At 48.9% G+C, this 10,168-nt stretch overlaps 1 protein-coding gene across 1 annotated transcript; it reads right to left on the minus strand.

Moving 5' to 3' along the window:
* Positions 1-4,651: 4,651 nt before the first annotated feature.
* On the minus strand, positions 4,652-9,967 carry LOC143929560 (NADH dehydrogenase [ubiquinone] 1 beta subcomplex subunit 7-like). The gene is made up of 3 exons (XM_077453439.1): positions 9,788-9,967; positions 7,539-7,708; positions 4,652-4,889 (listed from the first exon to the last, which is right to left on the minus strand). The coding sequence occupies exons 1-3, from the start codon at positions 9,884-9,886 to the stop codon at positions 4,652-4,654; spliced, it is 507 nt and encodes a 168-aa protein (XP_077309565.1). The 5' UTR covers positions 9,887-9,967.
* Between the last annotated feature and the right edge of the window lie 201 nt (positions 9,968-10,168).

Consider the following 10,168-nt stretch of genomic DNA (forward strand, 5'->3'; position numbering starts at 1 on the left):
CATCGTGACTGCCTGGAGGCTGATGCCCCTGGCACTGAGAAAGCTCCCGTTTAAAGGAGGGACATTTACTCCTTTTCTTGACTGGTACAAGGGTGCTTTTCCCACTAGAGATCCTTTGGATATAATTGTCCAAATCCTCTCCAAACAGTTTTGCACCACAAAAGGGAAATCCCGTCAGGAGTTTCTTACATGGCGATTCGGCTGACCAATTTTTCAGCCACAAGATTCTACGCATGTGTACCAATCCAAGCGTAAGGCGAGAGGCCTGAAGGATAGAATCTCTGATAGCATCAACAGCAAAACACAGAGCCGCTGGAAGGTTAGCTAACCCCCGGGCTTGCTGTTCAGGTAAAGCTTTAAGCACCTGTTTAACCTCTTGAGATCCGCACTATAGCCGAATGACGGCTACAGCGCGGACCTCCTTTGCCGGGACGACGTCTATTGACATCGTCCCGTGCACGAGCGGCCTGCGCGCCCCCTGAGGGGCACGTGCGGCGCGCTCTGTGATCGGCGAGTCAATGAGACTCGCCTGATCACGGATCCGAGCAAGGGGTCGATCCCGACCCCTTACCACGTGATCAGCTGTCAGCCAATGACAGCTGATGATGTGACAAAACAGAGCCGGTAATCGGCTATTTTTCCTCCTCGCACTGTCAGAAAAAAAAAAGCCGATCGCCGGCGGCCGTGATCGGGACATCAGTCCCGATCACGGCCAGCGTATCAGTGCCCACCTGCCCCCTGCCAGTAACCCCCAGAGAATTAAAAAAGTGCCACCCATCAGTGCCCATAGTGCCATACATCAGTGCCCACAGTGCCACCTATCAGTGCCCACAGTGCCACCTATCAGTGCCCACAATCTGCCTCAACAACATTGCTGCACCTCAGTGCCACATATCCCTGCCCATCAGTGTCATCTACCAGTGCCCATCAGTGCCACCTATCAGAGCCACCTATCAGTGCCCATCAGTGCCATCTATCAGTGGTACCTATCAGTGCCCCTTAGTGCCACCCATCCGTGCCACCTATCAGTGCCGCCTTATCTGTGCCCATCAGTACTGCCTTATCTGTGCCTATCGGTGCCACCTTATCTGTGCCTATTAGTGTTGCCTTAACTGTACCTATCAGTGCCCCTTAGTGCCACCCATCCGTGCCACCTATCAGTGCCCACCAGTGCCGCCTATCAGTGCCGCCTCATCAGCGCATTTCAATGAAGGAGAAAAATGACCTGTTTGCAAAATTTTATAACAAACTATTAAACATGATTTTTTATTGATTTTTTTGCATCTTTTTTTGTTTGTTTAGCAAAAAATAAAACTCCCAGCTGTAATTAAATACCACCAAAAGAAAGCTCTATTTGTGGGAAAAAAATGATAAAAATTTAATTTTTTAATAGGAATTCCATTTTCTTATCAGTTGGAGCCCTAAGCATCTGAGCGTTGTCAACAGGACAAGTCAGGCTTTTGTTTACGGAGGAAATTGCAGCGTCAACTGCCGGTATACCCCACATCTTAGTACATTTTTCCTCCATAGGATAAAGTGTAGAAAACTTTTTAGCAGGAAATTTTTTTTTATCTGGGTGATCCCACTCGGGATAGATAAGCCTTTCCAGCAAACCACGCACAGGAAAAGCATGTGCAGTTTGAGGAGGTTTCAGTGAACCCAGAGAAGAAGTGGGTTCTTTAACTGGCTCAGGTACGGGTAACTTAAACGTGGAGCGGACCAATCCAGCAAGAATTTGCACCAACATCTTCTCATTCCGAAAAGCTGAAGAGGGCCCTTCTCCACTAGATTCCTCAGAAGTGGAATCATCAGATTCCTCCCGATCCTCTGAGGGGGATTCCTCTCCTTTATCCCAGAGTTCCTCACTCTGAGGGTCCTGGGTGACAGAGGGGGGCCTTGTGCGTTTTCTTCCACTGAGTGAAGATGTGATTAAGGCCACAAATCTTTCCTTTAAACCGTTTATGGCTGAGGAAAAAACCTCCTGTGTAATGTATACAGGCGCTGAAGTGCCAGAAGCAGCTGCAGCCCCTGACGGCTCTCCCTGGCCAGCCTCCCCAAGTCCTACGGGGGGGGGGGGGGGGTGCTGCAGAGGGGGGGTCCTCAGAGCCTGAAGGGGACCCCTTAGAGCCCCTATTCTTCGGGGTACTTGTACCTCTTCTACCCATAGTGCAAAGCAACAAAAGGTAGAGGTACCACAAAAAAAATGCACTGACTGCAGAGAACTGTAGTTCAGCAACTGGCGCTGCTACTAAAGGCCCGTACACACGGTCTGACTTTTTGACAACAAACATGCAAATTCGCTGTTTTGGAGCAACATCCGACCGTGTGTACGCTCCATCGGACAAACTTTTTCTGTTTTCATCTGACTTTTGTTGGCTGTGCGAACGGACAAACTTTCTGGCAACAAAAGTCCGATGGAGCAAAGTCCGACCGTGTGTACGCAAAAGCATCGGACTTTTGTACAAGGTACAAACACGCATGCTCAGAACCAATGCAAAAGATCAGACTACAATACAGAAGTTGACCAAAGGCGGCGCTGGAGTCATTGAACGTCCTCTTTTGAAGTGGCGTCAGTACGTTGTGACATCACTACGTTCGTGTTTGTTGTCAAAAAGTCTGACCGTGTGTATGCAATATAAACTTGTGGACCACGCCCTTTGTACAAAAGTCCACGGAAAAATTTGTACAAAGTCCGACCGTGTGTATGAGGCTTAAGACTCAGTCTGGTGCCTAAGTAAATGTTGCCTGGGAATGCCTGCGTCTCCCTCACTCACATGCGCCTGTCAGCTCTGTGTCCCTCCATAGGCTGTGTGCATCTGAAAAAGAGTGCACTTTAAAGCCTGTGTAGCCTAGTGCTCTGCCCCCCCCCCCTGCTTGTTTTTAAAAATGAGCTTTTCCCGTGCGAGCAGAGGCTCTAACCCTGCTGGCAAGCATAGAGGGGAGGCTGGGGCAGAGGAAAGGGAAGGGCCGGTGGATGTGAAACCGCTGTAATGGCGGTGGCTGCTGCGGTATAATACCGCTCTCTGCCCAGGCCTGTCTCAGTCCCCTAATCCGTGGAGTGAGAATCCCAGAAGGAAAAAAAAAAAACCCTTACCTTCATCCTTCCTGGAGCATGGCTGGAGGAGCATAGAGCATGGACACCAAGCAGACAGATCAGGCATGTGCTCTTGGCAGCCCCCCGGTGGCGACTATAGGCATAGCATACATTTACTTAAAAGGAGAAAACCTACTTGAATTAGAAAAATTCTTGAGGAGTCTTTCCTTACCTTATCCAGCTGCAGGGTCTGAATAACAGACCCAATCTTCACCTCTCACGGTGGGCTCCGTTAGGAAAAAAAACCTTCAGAGACTGGGGCCCCCTTGAATAGGGGGATCCGCAGTTCTGGGCCCGTAAAGCACCCTGCCAGGAGTGTGGCTGAAAAAAACAAATACTGGATCCCAGGGTCCAGCTCTCTAAAAAGAGAAGTGTTACAGGTAAAACCTAGTTTCTTCGTACACGAGGCCCGGGTACCATCCAATTTGGTCTGGAAAAGACACTTTGAATGGATCCGGTTGCGTATCTGGCCCCAGTAAGCCCTTGTACACACGATCGGAGATTCCGACAACCAAATCCGTCGGATTTTGTCCGAAACTGTTGCATACACACGGTCGGACAAAGTTGTCGGAAAATCCGATCTTTCAGAACGTGATGACGTAATTTCGTTACGATGGGACTACGTTCAGGCTAGTAGCCAATAGCTTTGATGTAGGAATTTGATCTGAGCATGCGTGGCACTTGGTCCGATCAAAATTCTCTACACATGATCGGAGTATGTCCGATCGGAGCATTTTGTCGGAAAATATTTCCGGCAAGTTGGAAAATTTGGTCCGACGGAAACAGTCCGATGCAGACCACACACAGTCAGAATATCCGACAAAACGCTCCGATCGGACACATTCCGTCGGAATCTCCGACCGTGTGTACAAGGGCTAAGGATATTCCAGCGGAGCTCAGCACAGCACATCTTTAGTTGTGACCAACACCTAAAACACTGGAGGTACCTCCAGTAGGGGGGGGGAGGGGTTATATGGGGAATTGAACTTCCTGTTTAGGGTGTGCCAGTGTCCAATCACCTAGTGATACCCTATAACCCATCACTAATTACTGAGTCTCTGTGTCACGTGATGTACGAGAAAAAAAAAAAAAAAAAGAACCAGCCGGAAGTCACCTGGCAGGACTTAATTTTCTAACTAACGTTCCACTTCAACCTACGATACCCGCCATCTTTGCGAGTTTAAAAAAAAAATAAAAATTGAAGGTCCATGAAGACCTTCCTTGACCACACACCCACACACAGAGCTGTGTTCTTTGTCTCTGGGACAATAAAGTTTAATTCACGCCAGTGATTTCCCCCCCATGCTTGGCTGCCCATCTTTTCTTAAAGTGGAAGTAAATCCTTCTATCGTTTTCAGTCAAGGAAGCCGCCATCTTGGCCTCTAATAATTCTTCAACTGCCATAATGCTGCACATGTGATCAGTTATGACATCAGCCATTGGATGGTTTGAAAGTTTGGTTGAGAGCACAACCAATGTGAAAGTTAGCATTTCCGGCATGCCGGGAAAGTAAGTGTTTTTTTGAAACTGGGTTTACTCACCGCTTTAAGTTTTTGGTTAGGATATGAATGATGCAACAATTGCACAAACAACAAAAAAAAAAAAAAAAAAAAAAACACAGAAAATCGGCATCACCATAAGAGAAATCTTTATTATAAAGTAATTGAATGATTTATTCCTCCACTCAGAGAGGAGAAAACGGACGGACGTCACTCGGCTACCATTTTGCTCTTTGCGCGCTTGCCTCACTAGGAGGCGCCGTTCCCGCTCGTACTGCTTCATTCGCTGGACGTAACTGGAGGAGGAGGGGGAGAGGAAACAGAAAGCAGAAAGACGGTCAATGTGCAGAAAAAAAAAAAAAACACACACACACACACAAAAAGGGGCAGATGAAAATGTTTAACCACTTCCTGCCCAGCCTGTAAAAACAGGCATAGGGGGGGGGGGGGGGCGGTGTCTCGTTGATCCAGGTGGAGCTGCACAATTCCAGTCAAAATGAGAATCACAATTTTTTTTTTTGCTTAGAATAAAAAGATCACGATTCTCGCGGCATAAAATCTTCCACGTTATACAAAAAGAAAAAAAAAATTGGGCTAACTTTACTGGCTAGTTTTTTCCCCCAAAAATTGCATTTGATGACGACTGCACAAATACAGTGTGACATAAAATATTGCAACAACCATTTTCTTCTCTACTTATATACATTTTTATATATATATATATATATATATATATATATATATATATATAAAATGTTGGGGGGGGTTCTGAGTAATTTTCTAACAAAAAAAAAAAAAAAAAGATTTTAATTTGAAACCAACAAAATGTCAGAAAAAGGTTTGGTGTTAAAGCGGGAGTCCGCCGGGACTGCGCGTTTTTTTTTTTTTTTCTTTTTTTTTTTTTTTAAAAAGCCAGCAGCTACAAATACTGCAGCTGCTGACTTTAAAATAGTGACACTTACCGCCCAGCGCGCCCGCGATGTCGGCACCCGAAGCCGATCTCTCGATCGTCACTCGGGTGCTGCCGCCGCCATCTTGGGTATGGAATCAGGAAGTGGAGCTTTTCGGCTTCATTTCCCGGTTCCCTGCTGCGCATGCGCGAGTTGCGCTGCACAATAAGGACGGTCCCCGCTGTCTCTGGGATCTGTGCGTTTCCCAGGGCAGCGGGGCACTTGCGGAAGGGCCGGGCACTTGCGGAAAGGGGCGTAATCTACGCCCCTTTCCGCAGAGAGAGCTATCCCGGAAGTGGGTGCAGAATACCTGGATTATCCAGGTAACTGCACCCCCCTCCCCCCTGAAAGGTGCCAATTGTGGCGCCGGAGGGGGGGAGGATTCCGATGAGCGGAAGGTCCATTTTAGGGTGGACCTCCGCTTTAAATGGTTAAACTTCCCTCATTTTCACACCAAAGTCTATTCCTTTGATCTAAAGGACAAAATTGTTTCAATGTTTCTACTTAAAGAGGGAATCCACCAAAAAAAAAAAAAAAAGATATCGCTGCGTGTTGTAAGTGTTCCTCGCCATCTCCTGGGGACCTGTGTGTTTCCCAGGAGACAAACGGGGGGAGGGGGGGGGGGGGGACTCCCACGGGAGCCTATTCCTGGAAGTGGGTGTAGATACCTGTATAATACGATGAGCAGAAGTTACACTTTTGGGTGGAACTCCGCTTTAAGTTCCACTGCTAAAGAATGTTGTGATTCTTGGCAGACTGACAGTCCCCCCCCCCCCCCCCCTTTTCTTTTGACGGCTTCAGCAGTGCAGAGAGAATTCTCTGCATAGAAAGAATTGGGAAATACTTTGTCAAGATTGCAATGAAAATAAAAATAATAAAATCGCAAATAAATATTCTTAACAATTAATCGTGCAGCTCTAGTGGACATCATGTGACGTCCAAGCGGATCGCACGCTGCGTCCAGCAGACATGGCCAGTGACTGATCAGTGTACCGGCTCGCTGCGGGTACCATGTGACCAATCACAGCAGATCACATGACAGTTGTAAACAATGCAGGTCTTCCTTTCATTCCATCCATGGGGTGCAATTGTGCTGCTAGCTGCGATTGGTCAGTATGATCACATTTCCACGGACTGGGCCAATCACAGTCCATCTGTACCATGTGATTAGCTTTGGCCAATAGCCAAATTAAAAAGTCAGTGTGGGGGTCCCCCCCCCAAAAAATCCATACCAGACCCTTATCCAAGCATGCAGCCTGGCAGGTCAGATGACCGACCCCCCCACCTCCACCCCAGTCCTGAACCATACCTGGCAACATGCTCTCAACATGGGGGGGGGGGGGCGCTTTATTGGGACCCCCCCATCCTAAAGCACCTTGTCCCCATGGCCAGTGGTTGTCAGGGTCTGCGGGCGGGGCTTATCGGAATCTGGAAGACCCCTTTAACATTCCCCATGTGAAGGAATATGGGGTACTCACTCACCAAAAAGTGTCAAAATGTAATAAAAACAGACAGTTTGACAATTCCTTTATTAAAATAAAAAAGCAAGGGGGGGGGGGGGGGGGGGGGGGAGCGTAACATATATAAACAAAATGTTTTAAAATGTTGTCTATGGGAGATTTTACGGACGGCAGTCTGTCATGTTGGGTATCTATTTACTCGGCGTAACGTCATCTTTCACATTATAGAAAAAAAAATGCATTTGAAGGAGCGCTGCGCAAATACCGAGCGACATAAAATATTGCAACGACCGCCATTGTATTCTCTAGGGTCTCTGCTAAAAAAAATAAAAAAAAAATATATATATATATTTGGAGGTTTTAAATCATATTGTAGCAATAAATATTGATTTTTACTTGTGGCGGGGGGGGGGTCATAACCATTGGTTAAAGGTCAGGACAGTTCTGGAGTCTCCAAGGGGGGTAATGCCCGGAGTCCTCCCGAGGGGGAGGGGTCTTGCCCGGAGTGCCCCTTTATAAATGGCGGGATACTCACTCCAGGTGCTGGCAGTACTCCCACTCGTGGCGCTCGTCCGTACAGGCCAAGATATTGGGCCACATGTCCCTTTTACACTTCATGAATTTGATGAGATGATGGGCGCAGTAGTCCCGCTGAGCCAACGGCAGGTTCGCCATGTCCATCTGTTCTGCGGTGGCCACCATCACCTGCCAGAGAGAGGGAGAGATCAATGTTATATAGTGGGGGGGGGAAATACCAGGAGGGGGTGGGGTGCATCCAATCCTACATCCAGGGAGACTCTCCCCCAGGAAACAGGAAGTGCGGGGAAATCCTACAGAGGGGACACCAGGCTAGGAAGGGATTTCTCTCACTTTTTGTTACGTCTCCGAGATCGGAAATTAGGAGAAATTCCCTCCAATGAGGACACAGCGGGCAATAAAAAATAACCCCCCCCCCCCCCCATTCAGAATAAAATAAAACTGTTCTGTCTGGAGTTGGGCTCCCACAAGCAGATCATTCTGAAATACCACCCCCCCAGGGTATCCTGGGAGTAGTAGTCCTCCATATAGTGCATGCAGGGGCTGCAAACACCCCCCCCCCCACACCTCCGAGAGAACATGCTGGGAGTATTACTTCCTCTATAGTTCTCTATGGGACTGAAACTTCCCCCTCCCTAAAGACAGGACATGCTGGGAGTAGTAGTTCATCTAAAGTTCCCTATAGGACTGATAACTCCACCCCCCCCCCCCCTCCAGAAAGGGCATGCTGGGAGTAATAGTCTGTCTATAGTCCCCAAAGGGACTAAAAGACCAAGCCGATTCTCCACCCTCCTCCCTCCATGCTGGGAGTAGTACTTATTCTATAATGCTGGATAGAAATGTGATAGACCCCCCCCCCTCCCTACACATGACATGCTGGTAGTAGTAGTCCATCTACTGTGCCCTTAGGAACTGACACCTCCAGACAGGATATGCTTGGAGTAGTAGTCCTTCTATAGTGTCCAAGGGGGCTGACAGACCTCCCCCCCCCCCATACGGGACATGCTGAGAGTAGTAGTCCCTAATAGCGTTATAGTGTATACTATGAGTGTCATTTTCCCCCCGCCTCCACACCTCAGGCATGAAATGCTGGGAGCAGTAGTCCATCTATAATGCCCTTAGGGACCGACAGTGTCCCCTCCCCCTGACAGGACATGGTGTGATGCTGGGTGTAGTAGTGCCCTATAGGACTAACACCCCCCCCCCCCCCCGGATCTCAGGCAGATAATGCTGGATGTAGTAGACCCTTTATGGTGTCCAATTTAACTCCTCCCCGACAGAAATATGCTGGGAGTCAGTAGTCCATTCTATAACACCCCAATGCTACCTGGCAACCCCCGTCCCAGACACTAGGACTAATAGTCCCTCTATATTGCACATTGAGGCCGACAGATCCCCCAGACAGGGAATCCTGGGAGTAGTAGTCCTTCTACAGTGCCCAGTGGGACTGATGATTCTCCACCTCCCCAATCTAAGGCAGGACATGCTGGGAGTAGTAGTCCCTATATATAGCACAATGAGACTGACACACACCCCCCCCCCAGGACATGCTGGGAGTAGTAGTCCCTCTATATAGCACAATGAGACTGACAGACCCCCCCCCCCCCCAGACAGGACATGCTGGGAGTAGTAGTCCCCTCCACAGTTCCATATGAGACAGACCCCCTACTCACACCATAGGCAAAATATTATAGGAGTGGTAGTCCCTCTATAGTGCACTCTGGGGCTCACAGACAGGACATGCTGGGAGTAGAACTCATTCTATAATGTCCAATAGACCCCCCCCCCCCCCCACCTACCCTACACATGACATGCTGGGAGTAGTAGTCCATCTACTGTGGCCTTAGGGACTGACAACTCCAGACAGGACATGCTGGGAGTAGTAGTCCTTTTATAGTGTCCAAGGGGGCTGACAGACCTCCCCCCCCCCATACGGGACATGCTAAGAGTAGTAGTCCCTATACTGTACATTGGATGTCATTACCCCCCTCCTCCACACCTCACTCAGGCATGACATAATGGGAGTAGTAGTCCCTCTATATTGCATATTGATACCGACAGAACCCCCCTAGACAAGACATGCTGGGAATAGTAGTCCCTCTACAGTGTCCAGTGGGACTGACCATTCTTCCCCCATCTCAGACAGGACATGCTGGGAGTAGTAGTCCCCTCCACAGTGTCATATGAGACTGACAGACTACTCAGGACATGCTGGGAGTAGTAGTCCCTCCCCCACACAGATCACACACCCCTCTCCTGGAACTGCTCTCCGATAGGACTGGTCGGCATGGTGAGGGGGTCCGGCTCGGGCTCCCCCCAGTATCTCCGCACCAGATGAGCGCCCATCTTTTCCCGAACACCCGAGGGTCACCTCCGCCGCCTGGCTATGACACCCAGCCACAGAGGTTTCCTAGTTGTCTGAACCGCTGCTAAGATCTGTCTCCGGAGCAGGCGCCATTTTTAAGAGGCCGATGCCGTTGGAGTGAGTTGCAGTAGGTCTACCAGAAAATGGCCACCGCGGAGAGACTGAAGCGGGCGACAAGAGACAATGTCACCTTTACTTACACGACCATAGAGTAGGAAACAAAGGAAAAACCGGCCTGATGCAAGCGGCTGGGTCTATTGAGT

The sequence above is a fragment of the Lithobates pipiens genome, unplaced genomic scaffold, assembly GCF_037356315.1.
Source record: "Lithobates pipiens isolate NorthernLeopardFrog02 unplaced genomic scaffold, aLitPip1_a1.2 Scaffold_24, whole genome shotgun sequence".
Classification (NCBI taxonomy): domain Eukaryota; kingdom Metazoa; phylum Chordata; class Amphibia; order Anura; family Ranidae; genus Lithobates; species Lithobates pipiens.

Bases quoted from the DNA above. Each gene is read 5' to 3' on its own strand.
- LOC143929560 (XM_077453439.1), bottom strand. From the start codon at position 9,886: ATGGGCGCTCATCTGGTGCGGAGATACTGGGGGGAGCCCGAGCCGGAC. The intron at 7,709-9,787 runs GTGTGATCTGTG...TCTCTCTGGCAG, and splicing joins AGCAGTTCCAGGAGAGGGGT to GTGATGGTGGCCACCGCAGA. The intron at 4,890-7,538 runs GTGAGTATCCCG...CTCCTCCTCCAG, and splicing joins GAGTACTGCCAGCACCTGGA to TTACGTCCAGCGAATGAAGC.